This window comes from Capra hircus, assembly GCF_001704415.2.
Source record: "Capra hircus breed San Clemente chromosome X unlocalized genomic scaffold, ASM170441v1, whole genome shotgun sequence".
NCBI classification, from domain to species: domain Eukaryota; kingdom Metazoa; phylum Chordata; class Mammalia; order Artiodactyla; family Bovidae; genus Capra; species Capra hircus.
Genome location: NW_017189516.1, coordinates 11,871,545 through 11,895,963, shown reverse-complemented (window position 1 = coordinate 11,895,963; position 24,419 = coordinate 11,871,545). Strand labels below are relative to the sequence as shown.

Genomic DNA, 24,419 nt, shown 5'->3' with positions numbered 1-24,419 from the left:
TCCGCCTCCTTTTCTTTGCTCTAGTTTCCTTCCAAGGTTCCCCAATTCTTCTCAGCCTCCCTCGCCTCGCCTCCTCCTCTCCCCTCTTCCCCCCCAACGCCGAACTGGCGCTCTAGGGTTAAATTGGGGCGGAGTCCAGGGATGAACGACAGCCACAGTCACCAACTGGAACCGGGCGAGCTAGAAGAGCTGGGTGGGGCCGCGGGACAGAGGCGAACCCACACGCCCCCAGGCCCCGCCCCGCGGCTGGAGGCCCCGGGTGGAACTGTAGGGGGCGGGGCGCCGAGGCTTGGCGGGCCCGGTGGTTGGGCGTACCAGCACCCGCTTGAGGCACGGGGCGGGGTCGGCCGGGGCCTCCTCCCTCATTCCCTCGGCGGGCCGAGCCGCCTGTCCCTCCCTCCCCTCCTCCTCTCTTTCCCACCCCTCGGAGAGAAGCTGCACATGAGGCTGCTCCCTGCTGGGTCCCGCCCAGCCTCCGTCGCGCAGGAACGGGTCCCTGCAGCCCCCAGCCGATGGCAGGACAGTAGCCGCCTGTCAGGGGTCGCGAAGGGCTGAGGCAGACGCGGCGGCTCCCGGGCCTCAGAGAGTGGGTGTCTCCGGAGGCCATGGGCTACCCCGAGGTGGAGCGCAGGGAACCCCTGCCCGCGGCAGCGCCGCGGGAACGCGGGAGCCAGGGCTGCGGCTGTCGCGGGGCCCCAGCCCGGGCGGGCGAAGGGAACAGCTGCCGGCTCTTTCTGGGTTTCTTTGGCCTCTCCCTGGCCCTCCACCTGCTGACGTTGTGCTGCTACCTAGAATTGCGCTCCGAGTTGCGGCGGGAACGGGGAGCTGAGTCCCGCTTCAGCGGCCCCGGTACCCCTGGCACCTCGGGCACCCTGAGCAGCCCCGGTGGCCTCGACCCCAACGGTCCCATCACCCGCCACTTCGGGCAGCGGTCCCCGCAGCAGCAGCCGCTGGAACCGGGAGAAACTACGCTCCCCCCAGACTCCCAGGATGGGCACCAGGTGAGTCACTCTGGAGGGGCAGGGCCCCCTCACCATGTGCGCAGGGCGGGGGCCGGGGAAGGACTCTGCCACCTCGAGCTGAGTTCGACGGCTGGACCGGGGAGGTGGTGGGCGAGCCAGGGAGAGGTCGCCTGGGGGCAGGTTGTCCTCGGTCCCTGGCCCAGCTCACCCTGAGTCTCTCAGGACCCCCGGACTTGGGAACTCTGGCCGGCGCCCGCCGCCCCCGGCTCCGGCTGCCTCGGGAAGAGTTGGCGGCGCTCCCAGCCGGGCCGCGGCGCGAAGGTGCGGGCGCTGCCCCCCTGGCCGACTAACGGCAGCAGCCTGGCCGTTCTGCTCCCGGTGAGATTCTCCGCCCGCTGTGCTTGTTTTTTCGTGTCCAGAGCTGATGCCAGCACTAGCAGACTCTCGTTTGGAGTTGGAGCTGTAAACAGCTGTAATAATTGCTCCACGCCCGTTGAAACAACTTTGAACCGTGTTTTCCGCGCGAGGTCCTGGTGCGCTGACCAGATCGTGGACTTGTTCACACTTACCTGCAATTTGAGACGAATTGTCCTCGGTAATTTAGTGAGGATCAGCGCCCCTGAAGAATTCTGGTAGAAATATACCGTCTTGCTAGACAACTTTTGAAACAGCAAATCTCTTTATTTAGGGAAATTTAGTGCACTTAAACTAAATATTCTCGTTTGCCATATTTTGTCTCATGTAAACTTAAGAGAAGCAGCCAAGGATCTTTTTGAGGTGGTTGAAGAATAACAGTCAATTTGTTCCTCTTGAGGAAGAGGGGAAGTTGTGCAAATAAGCTCCTTGAGGTGAGCGACCCAGGCCTTCTATATTTACTACCACATTTAGAGTCATTGTCCTACTGTATAACATTGTTTGCGCTACTTTGACCACCCATCCAAAGCTGGTGTTGCATTCATGATAATGCTGTAATATTAGGACTGACACAGTTTCTACATTGTAAAGTTCTCCTGAGCCTGAAAATGTTTTGCTAGCACACTTCAACTTATGTAACAGTTTATCAGAGAAGTGAATCAATAGACATACTTCTGGTACTTGAAACTTTAAACACTGTAGCTACATGATAATTGACTAGGATTCTGGTTCCCTTTATCTATCCACCCTGCATCCCTGACTATACCCAGTAGAAATACTTAGCAGCTGAACATTGGTATTCTGTGAAAAGATGAAGGATTGAACTTCCTTAGTCAAATAGTGACCAAGACTTTTTGGCATTCAGAATTGACAGACCTGTTTGTAGGCTGAAGACTAGCAGTAGCAGAACAGCTGTATTCTGGGGATTCTGTGATGGTATCGGATTCTCATATGGTCTATAATGACGTTTAGTTGCCTTTGCATGGTACTTGAAATAGTTCTGTCTAGGTTTAAATACAGTGCCCTATCTTCTATCCTTTATTCTTTCTGTTTTAGTCTTTTTGAGGAGTAGAAATGAGCATACTGTTTCTTTACATTTACTGACATCAATTGGTTAGAGTTTTTGTGAATTATGAGGAGCCATGAGTCCTTTTGATAACTCACCTTGGAGAACACATAATTCCAATGGGGGAAATGACTTGTCTAAAGTCATACAACTGTGATCAAAATTAGAATGGTAGCTGGTCTCTTTGCTCCCAGTTCAGTTCCCATTCCATGATATACTACTTTCTGGAGACTTTTTGTCAGGTAGCTGGATAGAGCTTTGTAACTTTTACAAAGTAGTTTGCATCATTTTTTACTCTACCTTCATTTTAGCCAGACTAAGTTTAACCATGTATTCCTTATTCTTCCTGAACTTCACTTTCAGGAGAATTAGAGTATGCTTTGAAGGAATTTTAGCCCAAAACGAACTTAAGATTTAAGGATGTTAGTTTTAGTATACCAAGCCAAAAAAAAAAAAAAAAAAAAGGAAATGTTGATTGGCTAGTAAATTGATACTGCTACATCTTGGGTAAAATTTGCAGTGCCCTGGTGCACCCTCTGCTGGCTTTGCAAGGACATTCAATTGCAGTATTGCTGACAGTCAAGATTCTAAATTGTGCTGACAGAATCTGATTCATAAATAAGGAAGTAAACAGCCTAGTGGGATTTGGCCACGTAGGTCATATTTTTATATTTCAGTTTTCAACACAAACAGCTGCTGTTACAGCAACTCTTAGATGGAGAGGAAGAAAGATAAAAATATACACCCTTCCATGGGCAAAACACTCAGGTTTCACACCAGTTTATCTGCAAGGAGTGCAGGCAAACTGATAAGAATAAATTGCAGGAAGATCTCATGAGACCAAGTAGGGAGACTAGTCACAGGTACTTCATTGTATAAGGTCATGCAAACCTATCCATGCTATGAGAGGATGGGCTCAGTTATGACTCAAGAAAGGGATCTAGAAGTCACTGAAGATGTATGTATGACATCTTTCAATTTTAAAACTTTAAAAACAGAATACAGAAGGAAATTAGGGCAGTCAGGATACATAGCAGAGAGATCAACAAAATTCTCCTAGGGACTTATTAGAAAAGCCTCCCGAGTGGAGACAGTTGTTCGTGATAAAAAATGAAAGGGTCACTGTGGACCTTCTGGAATCATGCCAGTCTCCTACAGCTGGAGTAGCTGAGTATCTGGAGGTTTATCTGGATACTCACTGGAGATGATCCCAGGAATTATTATAAATACATCACATCAGTCTCTGAGTCAGATAATACACAATATTATTGTTAGAGTAAAATAAAAATCACTGTTTATGAATCTGTGAAGAAGCTGGCCCAGTTGTGACTGTGGTCCTAAAAGCCAAGAATATGGTGGGCATTAACAGGAAGAGTGTTGAAAACAATGATGAAACAAAACTCTTATCATTTCCCTGTAAAAGACGAAAAGTGGATTTGCATTCACAATCATATAGGTAATCCTGGTGGCTGCTCATCAAGAAAAACTTAACAGCTGATACAAATCCCCAGAAGCCAACCTAAATTGATCAAAGTGTTGGAAGGATTTTCTAGTTGTTTTTTTCAGTCTGTAGAAAGAAGGATATGATCAAAGTATACTAAACCATGAGAGAGATGAGTAAGGTTAATGTACTGCTGTAATTTAACAATATAGTTCAATAAATAGAAAGCCTGCTATGAGCCAGCCACTATATTAGGTATTCAGTTCAGTTCAGTCAGTTCAGTTGTTCAGCCGTGTCTGACTCTTTGAAACTCCATGGACTGCAGGCTTCTCTGTCCATCACCAACTCCCGGAGCTTGCTCAGACTCATGTCCATCGAGCTGGTGATGCCATCCAACCATCTCATCCTCTGTCATCCCCTTCTCCTTTTGCCTTCAATCCTTCCCAGCATCAGGGTCTTTTCCAATGACTCAGTCCTTCACATCAGGTGCCAAAGTATTGGAGCTTCAGCTTCAGCATCAGTCCTTCCAATGAATATTCAGGACTGATTTCCTTTAGGATGGACTGGTTGGACCTCCTAGCAGTCCAAGGGACTCTCAAGAGTCTTCTCCAACACCACAGTTCAAAAGCATTAATTCTTTGGCACTCAGCTTTCTTTTAGTCCACCTCTCGTATCTGTAAATGACTACTGGAAACACCATAGCTTTGACTGGATGGACCGTTGTTGGCAAATAATGGCTCTGCTTTTTAATATGCTGACTAGGTTGGTCATAGCTTTTCTTCCAAGGAGCAAGTGCCTTTTCATTTCATGGCTGCAGTCATCATCTGCAGTGATTTTGGAGCCCAAAAAACTAAAGTCTGTCACTGTTTCTATTGTTTGCCCATCTATTTGCCATGGAATGATGGGACCAGATGCCATGATCTTAGTTTTTTGAATGTTGAGAGTTGAGCCAACTTTTTCACTCTCCTCTTTCTCTTTCATTAAGAGGTTCTTTAGTTCTTTGCTTTCTGCCGTAAGAGTGGTGTCATCTGCGTATCTGAGGTTATTGATATTTCTCCTGACAGTCTTGATTCCAGCTTGTGCTTCCTCCAGCCCAGCGTGTCTCATGATGTACTCTGCATATAAGTTAAATAAGCAGGGTAACAATATACAGCCTTGACATACACCTTTCCCTATTTGGAACCAGTCTGTTTTTCCATGTTCAGTTCTAACTGTTGCTTCTTGACCTGCATACAGATTTCTCAGGAGGCAGGTAAGATGGTCTGATATTCCCATCTCTTGAAGAATTTTCCACAGTTTGTTGTGATTCACACAGTCAAAGGCTTTGGCTTAGTCAATAAAGCAAAAGTAGATGCTTTTCTGGAACTCTTGCTTTTTCAATGATCCAACACATGTCGGCAATTTGATCTCTGGTTCTTCTGCCTTTTCTAAATCCAACTTGAACATCTGGAAGCTCATGCTTCATGTACTGTTAAAACCTGGCTTGGAGAATTTTGAGTGCTTGGTATCTCTAATTTTCTTGAAGAGATCTCTAGTCTTTCCCATTCTATTGTTTTCCTCTATTTCTTTGCACTGATCCCTGAGGAAGGCTTTCTTATCTCTCCTTGCTATTCTGTATTCAAATGGGTTTATCTTTTTTTTTCTCCTTTGCCTTTAGCTTCTCTTCTTTTCACAGCTATTTGTAAGGCCTCCACAACCATTTTGGCCTTTTGCATTTCTTTTTCTTGGAGATAGTCTTGAATACTGCCTCCTATACAATGTCCAGGAACCTCTGTTCAAGGTTCTTCAGGCACTCTGTCAGATCTAATCCCTTGAATCTGTTTGTCACTTCCACTGTATAATAGTAAATGATATGATTTAGGTCATACCCTAATGGTCTAGTGGTTTTCCCTTTCTTCAATTTAAGTCTGAATTTTTCAATAAGGAGTTCATGATCTGAGCCACTGTCAAGCTCTCGGTCTTGTTTTTGCTGACTATATAGAGCTTCTCCATCTTTGGCTGCAAAGAATATACTCAATCTGATTTCGGTATTGACCATCTGGTGATGTCCATGTGTCAAGTCATCTCTTGTGTTGTTGGAAGAGGGTGTTTGCTATGACCAGTGCATTCTCTTGGCAAAACTCTGTTATTCTTTGCCCTGATTCATTTTGTACTCCAAGGCCAAATTTGCCTGTTACTCCAGGTAACTCTTGACTTCCAACTTTTGTATTCCAGTCCCCTATAATGAAAAGGACATCTTTTTTGATTATTAGTTCTAGACGGTCTTGTAGGTCTTCATAGAACCATTCAAATTCAGCTTCTTCAGTGTTACTGGTTGGAGCATAGACTTGGATTACTGTGATAATGAATGGTTTTCCTTAGAAACAAACAGAGATCATTCTGTCATTTTTGAGAATGCACCCAAGAACTGCATTTTGGACTCTTGTTGACTATGATGGCTACTCCATTTCTTCTAAGGATTATCTTTATTACCTTCACCATACTTGGTCTCAGGTCAAACAACAGGGAGGGAACACAGCCCCGCCTATCAACAGAAACTTGGATTAAAAAGGTACTGAGCATGGTTCAGCCTGTTAGAACAGGACCCAGTTTTCCCCTCAGTCTCTCCCATCAGGAAACATCCATAAGCCTCTTATCCTTATCCATCAGAGAGCAGACAGAATGAAAACTACAGTCACAGAAAACTAATTCAAACTGATCACATGGACCACAGCCTTGTCTAACTTAATGAAACTATGAGCCATGCCATGTAGGGCCACCCAAGATGAACGGATCATGGTAGAGAGTGCTGTCAAGACATGGTCAGTGGAGAAGGGAATGGCAAACCACTGCAGTCTTCTTGCCTTGAGAACCCCATGAACAGTATGAAAAGGCAAAAAGATATTAGGTATTAGGCATATTTAGATGGTTGGAAGATTATTTTGTGGGGTAGGCAAATAAAGGTAGTATCTCATTCAGACAGTTTTCCTGAGAGATACTCTAATTGGAACTCTTAAGGTTTAAGTGCTTAGAAAAATATGTTTGTGCATATTTATAATGGTTTATTGAGAACTGTTAGCAATATTTGGAATATGTCCCTAATTATTTGAGGTGAGCCTTTCATTAAGAGCCTCTTAATGAAAGTGAAAGAAGAGAGAAAAAGTTGGCTTAAAACTCAACATTCAAAAACTAACATCATGATATCCATTCCCATCACTTCATGGCAAAAAATGGGCAAACAGTGGAAACAGTGACGGACTAGTTTTTTCGGCTCCAAAATCACTGCAGATGGTGACTGCAGCCATGAAATGAAAAGGTACTTACTCCTTGGAAGTAAAGCTATGACCAACCTAGACAGCACATTAAAAAGCAGAGACATTACTTTGCCAGCAAAGGTCCATCTAGTCAAAGCTATGGTTTTTCCAGTGCTCATGTATGGATGTGAGATTTGGACTGTAAAGAAAGCTGAGTGATAAAGAATTGATGCTTTTGAACTGTGGTGTTGGAGAAGACTCTTGAGAGTCCCTTGGACTGCAAGGAGATCCAACCAGTCCATCCTAAAGGAAATCAATCCTGAATATTCATTTGAAGGACTCACACTGAAGCTGAAACTCCAATACTTTGGCCACTTGATGCAAGGAACTGACTCACTGGAAAAGACCCTGATGCTGGGAAAGATTGAAGGCAGGAGGAGAAGGGGACAACAGAGGATGATATGGATAGATGGTATCACCGACTCGATGGACATGAGTTTGAGCAAACTCTGGGAGTTAGTGATGGATAGGGAAGCCTGGCGTGCTGCAGTCCATGGGGTCGCAAAAAGTCGGACACAACTGAACAACTGAACTGACTGATTTGAGGTGATGTCATTGAAGTTAACCTTAACTTTGCACAAAACATCTCTTGGTTTAACTGGATAGGACATTAGTGTATCTAGATTTGATACTAATTATTAGGGCCAGTTGATCAAGAAAATGACTAGGAATCACTAAGTCCAAGAATTATTTTAGCGGAATGGGATCCAGATAAAATCATTTTCTATAGGGTTAAATTTAAACTTTTCAGTGTGACATTGAAGGCTTTCAATGAACTGGCTCCATTATACTTACCCCTTTTGTCTCTTACTAATGTACTCCTGCAACCCGCCTACCATATTCTGTCTTGGAATCATTCTCCAGTTGTTATTGCCGTTTTTGTGTTTAATAAATTTTGTGTTTTTATATTAGAGCACCTTCTTTTCTGTCTTTTTCCACAATACTGGTTATAGTTGGTTATAGTGCTGGTTATAGTTGGGATACCTGAATACTTGTCAACTTAAATATTTGGGGCCTTTGGAGATGTTCATATAAAACAAAGAGTTTTGTAACAGGCCTATTTTCCTCAGGTCTTGCTAAGCCTATGAATTGTCACCTATGCTTAGGTGTGTAGATAGCTCCACTGGTAATATTTCACTGGTTTCTAGAATCATTAGACAGTGAAATTGAGAAGAGGCCTAACTACATTAGCTGTATGATGGTGGAAAAAGTTTTCTGCTATGTCTCATTTGATGTTCTGTTTTATTTGCATTTAGGTCTTATCTCTTTCCTTTTCTCTAAACTCTTGTGAAAAATAACTTGTAATTTATCTGTGACTACCTTACAGGGAAGATCTCTTTATATCAGAGAACTTCTGAAGCCATTTAATTCCCAAGAACATTACCAAGAAAACTTACTTGCCTTGCCTGCAGGGTGCCCTCTTGGAGGGTCATTTTCATCTGACTAGTCTATAAATACTCATCGCTTAGCTCTTCTTTTTTTCCCCTACTTTTTTCATTGAAGTATACATACAGAAAAGTTCATAAATCATAATTGTACAACTCGATGAATTACCATAAAGTGAATACACTAATGTTACCAGAACTCAGGTCAAGAAATAGAAGTATTGGTAGCATCTCGTAACCCCCATCTTACTTTCGCCCCAGCCCTATACCATCTTCCTTCTCCAAAGTGAATGACTATCCTGATGTCTAACATCATAGATTACTTTTTCCTATTATGAACTTGATATAAATGAAATCAAGCAGTACATATTCTCGGGTGGCTTTTTTTGGCTCGGTGTCATGCTTTTTTGATGTCTGTAATGTTGCATGCAACTGTAGTTTTTTATTTGCATTATTATATATTATTCACTTGTTTGAATAATACCACTGGTTATTCATTCATTCTACTGATAATGAATTTTTGGATTGTTTACTGTTTGGGGTTAGTATAAATAACAGTACTGTGAATATTATTACACAGGTCTTTTGGTTATATGTACTTGAATTTCTGTGGGGTATATACCTAGGATTGGAATTTCTGGGTCATAGGGAATGCGCATTTTCAAATTTATTGATAACGACAGCTTTTCTCAGTGATTGTACCAATTTGCATTCTCAATGTATGGCAATGTATGAGAATTCTAGTTGTTCCACATCCTTGCTAATACTTGTTATTGTCACTGTTTAAATTATAGCCATTCTGGTGGGTCGGTTTGTAGTAATACCGTATTGTGATTTTAACTGGCATTTCTCAGAAGATTAATGAAGTTGTACTCCTTTTCATATGTTTATTATGTTTGGTTATCTTCTTTTGTGAAGTGCCTATACAAGTCTCTTGCACATTTTTATTGGATTGTTTGTTCTTATAAATTTGTGGATTCTTTTTTTAATTTTAGATTTTAAAAAATCAATTTATTTTTTATTGAAGGATGATTGCTTTATAGAATTTTGTTGTTTTCTGTCAAACCTCAACATGAGTCAGCCAAAGGTATACATATATCCCCTCCCTTTTGAACCTCCATCCCATCTCCCTCCCAATCCCATCCCTCTAGGTTGATACAGAGCCTCTGTTTGAGTTTCCTGAGCCATACAGCAAATTCCCACTGGCTATCTATTTTACATATGGTAACGTAAGTTTCCATGTTACTCTTTTCATACGTCTCACCCACTCCTCACCTCTTCCCATGTCCATAAATCCATTCTCTATGTCTGTTTCTCTATTGTTGCCCTGTAAATAAATTCTTCAGTACCGTTTTTCTAGATTTCATATGTATATGTTAGAATATGTTATTTATCTTTCTCTTTCTGACTTCACTCTGTATAATAGGTTCTAGGTTCATCCACCTCATTAGAACTGATTCAAATGCGTTCTTTTTATGGCTGAGCAATATTCCATTGTGTATATGTACCACAACTTCTTTACCCATTCATCTGTCTCTGAACATCTAGGTTGCTTCCATGTTTTAGCTATTGTAAATAGTGCTGCAGTGAACATTGGGATACATGTGTCTCTTTCAATTTTGGTTTCCTCAGGGTATATGCCTAGGAGTGAGATTCCTGGGTCTTATGGTGGGTTATTCCTAGTTTTTTAAAGAATGTCCATACCATCTTCCATAGTGGCTGTGTCAATTTACATTCCCACCAACAGTGCAAGAGGCTTCCCTTTTCTCCACACCCTCTCCAGCATTTATTGTTTGTAGACTTTTTGATTATGGCCATTCTGACCAGTGTGAGGTGATATCTCATTGTAGTTTTGATTTGCATTTCTCTGATAATGAGTGATGTTGAGCATCTTTTCATGTGTTTGTTAGCCATCTGTATGTCTTCTTTGGAGAAATGTCTGTTTAGGTGTTTTTCCCACTTTTTGATTTGGTTATTTGTTTTTCTGGTATTGAGTTGTATCAGCTGCTTATATATTTTGGAAATTAATCCTTTGTCAGTTGTTTCATTTGCTGTTATTTTCTCCCATTCTGAGGGTTGTCTTTACCTTGCTTATAGTTTCCTTTGCTGTGCAAAAGCTTTCAAGTTTAATCATGTCCCACTTGTCTACTTTTGTTTTTATTTCCATTACTCTAGCAGGTAGAGCAAAGATCTTGCTTAATTTATGTCATTGAGTGTTCTGCCTATGTTTTCCTCTAAGAGTTTTATACTTTCTGTTTGTACATTTAAGTCATTAATCCATTTTGAGTTTATCTTTGTGTACGGTGTTAGGAAGTGTTCCAATTTCATTCTTTTACATGTACCTGTCCAATCCTGCATCATTTATTGAAGAGACTGTCATTGCCTCATTGTGTTATTCTTGTCTCATTTGTCAAAAATAAAGCACCCTTAGGTGCCTGGGTTTATTTCTGGGCTTTCTGTCCTGTTCTGTTGGTCTATATTTTTATTTTTGTGCCAGTACCATAGCATACTTGATGATTGTAGCTTTGTAGTGTAATCTGAAGTCAGGAAGGTTGATTCCTCCAGCTCCAGTTTTCTTTCTCAAGACTGCTTTGACTATTCGGGGTCTTAATTGTTTCTATATGAATTGTGAAATTTTTGTTCTAGTTCTGTCACAAATGCCATTGGTAATTTGATAGGGATTGCATTGAATCTGTAGATTGCATTTGGTAGTATAGTCATTTTCACAATATTGATTCTTCCTACCCAGGAACATGGAATATCTCTCCATCTGTTTATGTCATCTTTGATTTCTTTCATTCAGTTCAGTTCAGTTCAGTCGCTCAGTTGTGTCCGACTCTGTGACCCCATGAATAGCAGCATGCCAGGCCTCCCTGTCCATTACCAACTCCCGGAGTTCACTCAGATTCACGTCCGCCGAGTCCATGATGCCATCCAGCCATCTCATCCTCTGTCGTCCCCTTCTCCTCCTGCCCCCAATCCCTCCCAGCATCAGAGTCTTTTCCAGTGAGTCAACTCTTCGCATGAGGTGGCCAAAGTACTGGAGCTTCAGCTTTAGCAACCTTCCCTCCAAAGAAATCCCAGGGCTAATCTCCTTCAGAATGGACTGGTTGGATCTCCTCGCAGTCCAAGGGACTCTGAAGAGTCTTCTCCAACACCACAGTTCAAAAGCATCAATTCTTCGGCGCTCAGCTTTCTTCACAGTCCTACTCTCACATCCATACATGACCACAGGAAAAACCATAGCCTTGACTAGATGGACCTTAGTCGGCAAAGTAATGTCTCTGCTTTTCAATATGGTATCTAGGTTGGTCATAACCTTTCTTCCAAGGAGTAAGCATCTTTTAATTTCATAGCTGCAATCACCATCTGCAGTGATTTTGGAGCTAAAAAAAAAATAAAGTCTGACACTGTTTCCACTGTTTCCCCATCTATTTCCCATGAAGTGATGGGACCAGATGCCATGATCTTCATTTTCTAAATGTTGCGCTTTAAGCCAACTTTTTCACTCTTCTCTTTCACTTTTATCAAGAGGCTTTTTAGTTCCTCTTCACTTTCTGCCATAAGGGTGGTGTCATCTGCGTATCTGAGGTTATTGATATTTCTCCTGGCAGTCTTGATTCCAGCTTGTGCTTCTTCCAGCCCAGTGTTTCTCATGATGTACTCTGCATATAAGTTAAATAAGCAGGGTGACAATATACAGCCTTGACGTACTCCTTTTCCTATTTGGAACCAGTCTGTTGTTCCATGTCCAGTTCTAACTGTTGCTTCCTGACCTGCTTACAGGTTTCTCAAGAGGTAGGTCAGGTGCTCTGGTATTCCCATCTCTTGAAGAATTTTCCACAGTTTATTGTGATCCACACAGTCAAAGGCTTTGGCATAGTCAATAAAGCAGAAACAGATGTTTTCCTGGAACTCTCTTGCTTTTTCCATAACCCAGCGGACGTTGGCAATTTGATCTCTGGTTCCTCTGCCTTTTCTAAAACCAGCTTGAACATCTGGAAGTTCACTGTTCGCATATTGCTGAAGCCTGGCTTGGAGAATTTTGAGCATTACTTTGATAGCATGTGAGATGAGTGCAATTGTGTGGTAGTTTGAGCATTCTTTGGCATTGCCTTTCTTTGGGATTGGAATGAAAACTGACCTTTTCCAGTCCTGTGGCCACTGCTGAGTTTTCCCAATTTGCTGGCATATTGAGTGCAGCACTTTCACAGCATCATCTTTCAGGATTTGAAATAGCTCTACTGGAATTCCTTCACCTCCACTAGCTTTGTTCATAGTGATGCTTTCTAAGGCCCACTTGACTTCACATTCCAGGATGTCTGGCTCTAGGTGAGTGATCACACCATCGTGATTATCTGAGTCGTGAAGATCTTTTTTGTACAGTTCCTCTGTGTATTCTTGCCACCTCTTCTTAATATCTTCTGCCTCTGTTAGGTCCATACCATTTCTGCCTTTTATCGAGCCCATCTTTGCATGAAATGTTCCCTTGGTATCTCTAATTTTCTTGAAGAGATCTCTAGTCTTTCCCATTCTGTTGTTTTCCTCTATTTCTTTGCATTGATCACTGAGGAAGGCTTTCTTATCTCTTCTTGCTGTTCTTTGGAACTCTGCATTCAGATGCTTATATCTTTCCTTTTCTCCTTTGCTTTTCACTTCTCTTTTCACAGCTATTTGTAAGGCCTCCTCAGACAGCCATTTTGCTTTTTAGCATTTCTTTTCCATGGAGATGGTCTTGATCCCTGTCTCCTGTACAATGTCATGAACCTCAGTCCATAGTTCATCAGGCACTCTATCTATCAGATCCAGTCCCTTAAATCTATTTCTCACTTCCACTGTATAATCATAAGGGATTTGATTTAGGTCATACCTGAATGGTCCAGTGATTTTCCCTACTTTCTTCAATTTCAGTCTGAATTTGGCAATAAGGAGTTCATGATCTGAGCCACAGTCAACTCCTGGTCTTGTTTTTGTTGACTGTATAGAGCATCTCCATCTTTGGCTGCAAAGATTCTTTCATTAGTGTCTTATAATTTTCTGTGTACAGTTCTTTTGTCTCCTTAGGTAGGTTTATTCCTAGTTATTTAATTCTTTTTGTTGTAATGGTGAATGGGACTGATTCCTTAATTTCTCTTTCTGATTTTTTCATTGTTAGTATATAGAAATGCAAGTGATTTCTGTGTATTGATTTTATATCCTATAACTTTGCTAAATTCACTGGTTAGCCCTAGAAATTTTCTGATACTATGTTTAGGGTTTTCTATGTGCAGTATCATGTCATCCGCAAACAGTGAGAGCTTTATTTCTTCTTTTCTGATCTGGATTCCTTTTATTTTTTTTCTTCTCTGATTGCTGTAGCTAGGACTTCCAGAACTATATTGAATAATAGTGGTGAAAGTGGACACCCTTTTCTTGTTCCTGATCTTAGGGGGAATGCTTTCAGTGTTTCACCATTGAGAATAATGTTTGCTGTAAGCTTAGCATATATGGCCTTTACTATGTTAAGGTAAGTTCCTTCTGTGCCCATTTTTTGAAGAGTTTTAGTCATAAATGGGTGCTGAATTTTGTTGAAGTTCTTTTCTGCCTCCATTGAGATTATCATATGGTTTTTATCTCTCAATTTTTTCATATGGTGTACCACATTGATTGGTTTGTGTATATTGAAGAATCCCTACATCCCTGGAATGACCCCAACTTGATTATGGTATAGGAGCTTTTTGATGTGTTGCTGAATTCTGTTTCCTAAAATTTTGTTGAGGATTTTTACATCTATGTTCATCAGTGATATTAGCCTGTAGTTTTCTTTTTTTGTGTTGTCTTTGTCTGCTATTGGTATCAGGGTGATGGTAACCTCTCATAGAATGAGTTTGGAAGTGTTCCTTCCTCTGCAATTTTTCAAAAGAATTTTGGAAACATAGGCCTTAGCTCTTCTCTAAATGTTTGAAAGAATTCTCCTGTGAAGCCATCTGGTCCTGGGCTTTTGTTTTTTGGGAGATTTTTGATCACAGCTTGAATTTCAGTGCTTGTGATTGGGTTGTTCATAATTTCTATTTCTTCCTGGTTCAGTCTTGGAAGACTGAACTCCTCTAAGAATCTGTCCATTTCTTCCAGGTTATCCATTTTATTGCCATATAGTTGTTCATAATAGTCTCTTATAATGCTTTGTATTTCTCCATTGTCTTTTGTAACCTTTCCCTTTTCATTTCTAATTTAGTTGATTTGATTCTTCTCTCTTTTTTTCTTGATGAGTCTGGCTAAAAGGTTTGTCAATTTTGTTTATCTTCTCAAAGCACCAACTTTTAGCTTTATTAATCTTTACTATTGTTTCATTTCTTTTAAATTTATTTCTGCTTGGATGGAATGTCCTAAAGATATCAATGAGCTCCATCTCATCTAATGTATCATTTAAGACTTGTGTTTCCATATTAATTTTCTGTTTTGATGATCTGTCCATTGGTGCAGTGGGGTGTTAAATTCTCCTACTATTATTGGGTTACTGTCAGTTTCTCCTTTTATGTCTGTTAGTGTTTGTCTTAGGTATTGAGGTGCTCCTATGTTGTGTGCATAGATATTTATAGTTGTTATGTCTTCCTCTTGGATTGATCCCTTGATCATTATGTAGTGTCCTTCATTATCTCTTGTAATCTTCTTTATTTTAAGGTCTATTTTGTCTGATATGAGGATTTTGACTCCAGCTTTCTTTTGCTTCCCATTTTCATGGAATATATTTTTCCATTCTTTCACTCTCAATCTATATGTGTCTTTAGGTCTGAAGTGAGTTTCTTGTAGGCAGCATATATATGGGTCTTGTTTTGTATCCATTCAGTTAGTCTGTGTCTTTTGGTTGGAGCATTTAATCCATTTCCATTTAAAGTAATTATTGATATATATCTTCCTATTGCCATTTTTTTGGTTGTTTGCAGTTGATTTTGTAGATCTTTTTCCTTCTCTTGTACTTCTTGTACTTTAACATTTGTTGTAAAGCTGGTTTGGTGGTACTGAATTCTCTTAACTTTTGCTTTTCTGAAAAGCTTTTGATTTTTTCATCAATTTTGAATGAGATCCTTGCTGGGTACAGTAGTCTTGGTTGTAGATTTTTCCCTTTCAGTACTTTAAATATATCTTGCCATTCCCTTCTGCCCTGCAGAGTTTCTGCTGAAAGATCAGCTGTTTGGAGTTTCTCTTGTATGTTAATTGTTGCTTCTCCCTTACTGCTTTTAATATTCTTTCTTTGTGTTCAGTCTCTGTTAGTTTGATTAGTATGTATCTTGATGTGTTTCTCCTTAGGTTTGTCCTATATGGGACTCTTTGTGCCTTTTGAACTTCATTGACTATTTCCTTTTCCATGTTGGGGAAATTTTCAACTGTCATCTCTTCAAAAATATTCTCATACCCTTTCTTTTTCTCTTCTTCTTCTGGGACCCGTATAACTCAAATGTTGGTGTGTTTGATATGGTCCCACAGGTCTCTGAGACTGTCCTCAGCTCTTTTCATTCTTTTTACTTTATTCTGCTCTCCAGAAGTTATTTTCATCATTTTATCTTCCAACTCACTGATTCTGCTTCAGATATTCTGTTATTGATTAATTTCAGTAATTGTGTTGTTTGTATGTTTATCCTTTAATTCTTCTAGGTCTTTGTGAATTGATTCTTGCATTTTCTCCATTTTGGTTTCAAGGTTTTTGATCATCTTTACTATCATTATTCTCAATTCTTTTTCAGGTAGTTTACCTATTTCCTCTTCATTTATTTGGACTTCTGTGTTTCTAGTTTGTTTCTTCATTTGTACAGTATTTCTCTGCCTTTTCATTATTATTATTTTTTAAGTTATTGTGTCTCAGGTCTCCTTTCCCAGGCTTCAAGGAAAGTTGAATTCTTTCCTTAAAGAAGGTTGAATTTTTTCTTCCTTTTGGTTTCTGCCCTCCTAACATTGGTCCAGTGGTTTGTGTGAGTTTTCTATAGGGTGAGATTTGCGCTGAGTTTTTGATTGTTTGGTTGTTTGTGTTTTCTCTGATGGGCAAGGCTGGTCCTGTGTGGTCCTGTGTGAAGTGGTGGTCCTGTCTGCTAATGATTGGGTTTGTATTTTTGTTTTTTGTTTTTGTTATTTAGATGAGGCGTCCTACACAGGGTGCTACTGGTGGTTGGGTGTTGCAAGGTCTTGTATTCAAGTGGTTTCCTTTGTGTGAGTTCTCACTATTTTATACTCCTTAAGGCTTTGTTCTTGCCTGGAGAATCCCAGGGACGGGGGAGCCTGGTGGGCTGCCGTTTATGGGGTCACACAGAGTCGGACATGACTGAAGCGACTTAGCAGCAGCAGCAAGGTTAGTTCTCTAGTAGTCTAGAATCTTGGAGTCAGTGCTCCTACTCCAAAGGCTAAGGGTTTGATCTCTGGTCAGGAACGAAGATTCCACAAGTGATTCATTATGGCATTAAGTGAGATTAAAACAAATATCCAAAAACGAGAAACCAAAGATGAACCCCAGACAAATGGCAGTTACAAAGTCAGGCATATAATAATTAAAATGATGGACTATACACATGTACATATACACCTATGAGCAAAGTGAAAAAATACAGTAGATTGACCCAGTGAACAATGGAAATCAAAAATTATATTTACCAGTTAAGAACAAAACTACCTTAAGCACACACTGAAAAACAAAACTAAAGCAAGGTGCCAAGTGGGGAATAAAGCAATAAAGTGAAAACTAACAAATATGTTGAGAGGAAAGAAAAGAAAGAAAGAATAGATATGCAAAGTAAATAGAGGTAGATGAAGAAGATTTATATACATTAAAGATTACTGCAAGGGGAAAAGAACAGTAGGCAAGGCAAACAAAGGAATAAATATAGAAAAATATCAGGTTTAAAAATTAAAAATGTAAATTATAAAAAAGAAAAGAAAAAAACAGAAGAAAGAAAAAAGGGAGAAAAAAGGGAAAACTCCACAGAACAGCAACAGCCCAGTGTAGAGGCAGAGGTTTATAACAATAATAGAAAGTGTGACTGAATATACACATATACATATACACTCATGAGCAAAGTGTAAACAGTCCAACAAAAATAAAGTAGAGTAGATTGACTTAGCAAACAAAAGAAACCAAAAATTGTATCTACCAGGACAAAACTAATTCAAGCATGAGCTAGAAAATAAAACTAAAGAAAGGTGCCAATTGGGGAAGAAAGCAATGAAAATAAAACTAACAAATATATTGAGAGGAAAGGAGAGAAGGAAAAAGAAAGAATAGACATGCAAAGTTAAATAAAGGTAGATAAAGAGGATTTACATATGTTAAAGTATAACTGCAAGGGGAAACGAACAGTAGGAAAAGCAAAGAAAGGAATAAATGTAGAAATAATAATAATAGGTTTTAAAAGTTAAAAATTAAAATTAAAAAAGAAAAAGAGGAAAACTCCACTGAACTGCAAAAGCCCAATGTTCAGGCATAGGTTTATGACAACAATAAAAAATGTGACTGAGGAAAAAAACAAAAGCTCAAAAGCTTAATTGGATTTCTTAGTGCCAATAAAATCAACAACTACAACAGAGTGGGGGGAAATCCTATAGAATTGACAGAATAGATCAAAAAATAAGAATAATGTTTTTCTTGAGTTACTGCTGTCAGAGTCCTTTCCCGCACTGGGAGTCACAGTCCACCTTACCTCCCTAGGATGCCCTCCAACACTGTGCTGATCTCTGGACCTGCTATGGGGGCAGCTCAGATTCTAATCTGGTCCTACTCCTGTGTGTTCTTGCCTCCAATGTCCACAGCTATCAGGGCTTGTGTGTTTTCTTTTGTGGGAGCTCTCAATGGCCTTTTAAATATTCTATCAACACAGAGTCTGCTTAGTTGATCATGTGGATTTAATATGCAGCTTGTACAGCTGATAGGAAGGTTTTGGGTCTTCTTCCTTAGCCACACTGCCCATGGGTTTCAATTGTGGTTTTATTTCCACTTCTACATGTGGGTCATCCACTGGAGTTTAGCTCCTGAGGCTGCCCTGCAGGGCTTGGGTTTGCCCCTGTGAGGGCCAGGTGTGGAGGTGGTGCAGCTGCTTGGGTCACAGGGTTTCTGGCTGCAGCAGGTAGTTGGGGGTGGGCAGCTAGGGCAGCAGGAAATATAGTGCTCTAGAAGGGTATGGCAACCAGTATTGGCCCATATGCTCCAGTATTCTTGCCCGGAGAACCCCCTCTCTGACAGAGAAACCTGGCAGGCCACAGTCTATAGGGTCACAGAGAGTCAGACACGACCAAAGTGACCCTGTGTGCATAGATGCAAGACTCTTTTTTGCCTGTGGTACTTCTGCCCCAGTGAGAGTTGAGCATGAAGGTGGCGCAGCTGCTTTGCTTGAAGGGACCCTGACGGTGCCAGGTGTTCAAGGACATAGACTGCTTCCACGGCAGGAGTTATGGCCCTATCACAGTCTTTTTTCCGAGCTTCTTGTAGCTGGTGATCAGAAGACCTCTTTGGCCAGTCTTTCTCCATAGCTCCATCCCTTCAAGCACTGAGAGGGTGTTGTTTGGCGTGTCAGGCACATAGAGTGGCCACCCTGGCTGGGTTCCTACTCTGTAGATTGGTATGTCAGGCACTTGAAGGAGCACCCTGGGTGTGGTCCCACTCTGTAGTTCAGTGTGTCTGGTGTTTGGTGGGCCAGCCTGTCTATTATTCAGCTGCCGATGCTGGCCTGTGGGGATAGAGAGGCTATGATGATGGCTCTACCCTGATGCATGACTCAGCAGTATCGCCTTGCTTCCATGGCTGCCCGGCTTTCCTCCACAGGCATTTCCCACCACAATCTCCTCCCTCACATCCCCTCGATCCGTCTCTCCACAGTCAACAGCAGTCCCCACCCTGGGATTGCTCCAAAATCCCTAAACTCCAGCTCCCAGCTGCTGTGCCTTCCCAGGTATGTATCTGTCCCAGGTATGTATCGCTTCGGCAAGGACTCTCTGATTCTCATTCCATTTAGGCTGCCACAGATCAGCTGTTTCACTCTCAGCTTTAAATGTTTGTCTTCTGACTTAGACAATTGCCCTGTTGTGGGGATTGGACCCCTGCTTCAGTCCCCCCACCCACTGAGGGCAGGTCCAGCCCTACCAACACTCCTGTTTTTTCCCCCTTGTTCCTTCATCCTACCGAGTTTTGTGTGCCTGTGTATATTCTTTTCCACCGGTCAGGTTCTCCTGTCCTCTGTCAGCTGATGTTCTGCATGCACTTCTGTGTCTGAAGGTGTATTCCTGATGTATCCATGGAGAAAGATGTACTCCATGTCCACCTACTCCTCTGCCATCTTGTTCTTCTCTGCTTTTTAATATGCTGTCAAGGTTAGTCATAGCTTCTTTTCCAAAGAGCATGTGTCTTTTTATTTCATGGCTGTGGTCACCATCTGCAGTGATTTTGGAGCCCAGAAAAATAAAGTCTCTCAGTGTTTCCGTTGTTTCCCCATCTACTTGCCATGAAGTGATGGGACTGGATGCCATGATCTTAATTTTCTGAATGTTGAGTTTTAAGCCAGATTTTTCAGTTTCCTCTTTCTCTTTCATCAAGAGGCTCTTTAGTTCTTTGCTTTCTGCCATAAGTGTGGTATCATTTGCGTATCTGAGGTTATCGATATTTCTCTCTGCAATCTTGATTCCAGCTTGTGCTTCATCCAGTCCAGCATTTCACATGATGTACTCGGCATAGAAGTTAAACAAGCAGGGTGACAATATACAGCTTTGATGTACCCCTATTCCTATTTGGAACCAGTCTGTTGTTCCATGTCCAATTCTAACTGTTGCTTCTTGATCTGCATACCGATTTCTCAGGAGACAGGTCAGGTGGTCTGGTATTCCCATCTCTTGAAGAATTTTCCAGTTTGTTGTGATCCACACAGTCAAAGGCTTTGGTGTAGTCAATAAATCAGAAGTAGATGTTTTTTCCTGCAACTGTCTTGCTTTTTTGATGATCCAATGGATGTTGGGAATTTTGATCTCTGGTTCCTCTGTCTTTTCTTAATCCAGCTTGAACACCTGGAAGTTCACAGTTCACGTACTGTTGACGCCTGGCTTGGAGAATTTTGAGCATTACTTTGCTAGCGTGTAAGATCTGGATCTCAAAATATTTGCTTTTGCATGTTCATTGCAGCATTCAAAATAGCTAAGATGTGGAAACAATAGAAATGTCCATTGATAAATAAGTAGATATAGAAAATGTGGTATATACATACAATAGAGTACTATTTCACATTAAAAAAGAGATTCTGCCACATGTGACAACATGGATGAACCTTGAGGACACTATGCTAAGTGAAATAAGCCAGACACAGAAAGGCAAATAGTACGTGATTCCACTTATATGAGGTATCTAAAATAGTCAAATTTATAGAATCAGAGAGTGGAATGGTAGTTTCCTAGAGCCAAGGGTGGGGAGAGAAAATGCGGTTGCTAATCAACAGGCATTAAATTTCACTTAAGCAATATTAGGACTTCCCTGGTGGCTCAGACGGTAAAGTGTCTGTCTACAATGTGGGAGACCCCGGGTTCAATCCCTGGGTCGGGAAGATCCCCTGGAGAAGGAAATGGCAACCCACTCCAGTACTGTTTGCCTGGAAAATCCCATGGATGGAAGAGCCTGGTAGGCTACAGTTCATGGGGTTGCAAAGAGTCGGACACGACTGAGCAACTTCACTTCACTTCTTCTTCTAACCAATATAAGTTCTAGAGATCTGCTATAGAACATATATAGTCAAAAATAATGTGTTGTACACTTAAAATTTTAAGAGGGTGGGTTGCATGTTATGAGTTCTAACCACAGTAAAATAAAATTAAGGGAGAAAACCCTCCTGGAATTTTTGTTTTGATTGGATTGAATCTAAAAATGAATTTACAGAGAACTTTCCTTTACTATATTGAATCTTCCAATCTATGAATATGGTATATATCTCCACTAACTTACTTAGGTCTTTAATTTTTCTTGGTAATATTTTATAGTTTTCTATGTATGGCACTTGTATACCTTTCATTAGATTTATTCTAAGACATTTGATACTTTTGAAGCCATTTAAAATGTTATCTGCAGTTGATGCTGTGATCCATTTCCTAAGTCCATGTCTTAGTTGAAGAAAATTGTCTCAAGGACAGTTGTCTCATCTCCCAAGGAGATGCTTCCTTTCATTATCATGCATCCAGTGCCTGATTAATGAGGGGGTAGAAAGGCTTGCCCTTCACTCTCCAAATACAGAAACCTTTGAAAGGCCATATTAGCTCCAGAGCTATCTATAAATTTGGCTAGGGTCTTTTGGAGATTGTTTTTTCCCTCTTATACATATGTTGATCCCCAAAGCAATAAAAGTAGTGCTTGATAAACTATGTTACCCAGTCTGCTTAACAAGAAAACCAACCAAACAGGGACCACATAATTTTAAAACTTCATTTTAAAATTGCTTCTGGCTTATGCCTAGAAATATAGTTTCTGTTAAATATTGACTTTGTATACAGCAGTATATAAAGTATACCAGAAAAAATAATAGTGTTGAACTCATTTATTAGTACTAACAAAGTATCTGAAGGTCTTGTGGATTTTCTTTGTACACCATCACACCATTTATGAAAAATGATGTTTTATCTTTCTATTTCTTCCTTTCCAATATCTATACTTAAGATTTTTTTCTTACCTTATTGCACTGGCTTGAACCTTCAGAAAAATGCTGTTTAGGAACAGTAATAGCAGGACAGAGGGAAGGAAAAACAAAGAAATAGTAATAAGATGCATCTTTGTCCTATTCCCAATCTAAGAGGGAAAAGCATTTAATGTTTCACCTCCATGATGTTTGTTATAGTTTTAAGTTTTTTCTAGTTATCACTTCAAAAGTTCTTTTTTAGTACTGATTTACTGAGAGTTTTGTTTTAATCATAAATGAAAATAGCATTTTATCAAATGGTTTTCCAGCATCTATTGAGATAATCATATAACTTTTCCCATTTAATATAGTGTTTAATGTAGTGTTAAAACAATTTTACACTTGTGGAATAAACCTAGTCTTGCTATTTTATTTATTTAGCACTTTTGGTTTATTGTATAATTAACTCATATTGTCATATTTCTTCTCATATATGAAGTGCAAAGCCTAGAAATTAAGGCTTTCATGTTCATATAGAATTACCTGTAATAATCCTGTTTAAGAATATCCATTTGCAAATATTTACAGTGTGTGACAGTCCACATTATCTCTTATCTTTTGCTACATTCAGCATATCCCCTAGCTCCATCCTAAGCACTGATATGTAATTTCATATGAAATACATGCTATTATTTATTTTTCTTGATTTTATTTAGCTTTATACATTTCTGATTATCTGAATATTTTCTTCATAAAACTGTCCTCAAAAAAGAGCAAAAAAGAGATTACTTAAGTTTGCTTCAGTGTTCAAGTTTGTTTTTCTTTTTCCCAACTTTGCTTCAGTTGTCCTAAATATGATGTATTATTTATTTTATATATTGCTAGATTTGGTTTGCTAAAATTTCATTTAGGATCTTTGTATCGATGTACATGATTGAGATTAGCATGTAGTTTTGCTTCCTTATCAGTCTTGGACAAGGTTAAAATGTTCCCATAAGATTAGTTGAAAGTATTTCATTTCTACTTTTTGTCTGTAAGAGTTTATGTAATATTAGTAATAATTCTTCCTCAAATGTAGCAAAGCATCTGCGCCTAGAATTTTTTGGATGGGGGAAAGGGAGACTTTAATCTCTAGATTTTCTATCTTAAAAAAACATTTATTTATTTATTTGGCTGCACCAGGTCTTAGTTGCGGCATGTGAACTCTTAGTTGCAGCATGTAGGATCTAGTTTCCCGACCAAGGATTGAACCCGGGCCCCCTGCATTGGGAGCACAGTCTTAGCCACTGGACCACCAGGGAAGTCCCATTTGCTATGTTAATAGAGATAAGATTTTCAGATTTTATTCAGTTTTTTGGTAAATTTGTATTCTAGAAATTTATTTAGCAAAAATTTCAATTTATTCACAGAAACAGTTTGATGATATCCTCTGCTACTGCTGCAGCTAAGTCGCTTCAGTCATGTCCTACTCTGTGCGACCCCATAGATACGGCAGCCCACCAGGCTCTGCCATCCCTGGGATTCTTCAAGCAAGAACACTGGAGTGGGTTGTCATTTCCTTCTCCAGTGCGTGAAAGTGAAAAGTGAAAGTGAAGTCACTCAATCATGTGTGACTCTTCGCGACCCCATGGACTGCAGCCTACCAGGCTTCTCCGTCCATGGGATTTTCCAGGCAAAAGTACTGGAGTGGGTCGCCATTGCCTCACTCTTTCGTTAATGATGTGGTAAAGTATATGTAACATGAAACTTATCATTATAAGCATTTTTATGGTTCAGTGACAGAGAGTACATTCAGAATATGGGTACCCATTGCCACTATCTGTTTTCAAAACTCTTTCAGTCCTCTTAAACAGAAAATCCATACCCATTAAACAGTAACTCCCTATTTCCCCCTACCTGTGACCACTAGTAGCCTCCATTATACTTTCTGTTTCTTTGAATTTGCCTGTTTTAGTTATCTCATATATCAGTGTACGCAATTTGGGCTTCCCGGAGGGCTCAGTGGTAAAGAATCCACCTGTCAGTGCAGGAGCTGTGGGAGGTGCAATTTCGATTCCTGGGCAACCCCACTCCAGTGTTCTTTCCAAGATAATCCTATGGACAGAGGAGCTTGGCGATCTACAGTCCATGGGGTCACAAAGGATCAGACAGAAATGATTGAGCGTGCACACATAAGTGAAATCATACAATATTTCTTTTTTTGTGTCTGTGTTATTTCATCAATATTGTAGTATGTGTCAGAATTTTATCCTTTTTT

At 40.4% G+C, this 24,419-nt stretch overlaps 1 protein-coding gene across 4 annotated transcripts in view; it reads left to right on the top strand.

Annotated features, from left to right (window-relative positions):
• The first annotated feature begins 364 nt into the window (after nucleotides 1–364).
• Nucleotides 365–24,419, top strand: part of EDA (ectodysplasin A) — a 338,578-nt gene continuing 314,523 nt past the window's right edge. For all 4 annotated transcript variants that reach the window (XM_018043984.1, XM_018043983.1, XM_018043982.1 and 1 more), the window contains exon 1: nucleotides 365–1,001. In XM_018043984.1, coding sequence (XP_017899473.1) covers nucleotides 606–1,001 — 396 coding nt within the window. In that variant the 5' untranslated portion in view covers nucleotides 365–605. The remainder of the gene's footprint in view (nucleotides 1,002–24,419) is intronic.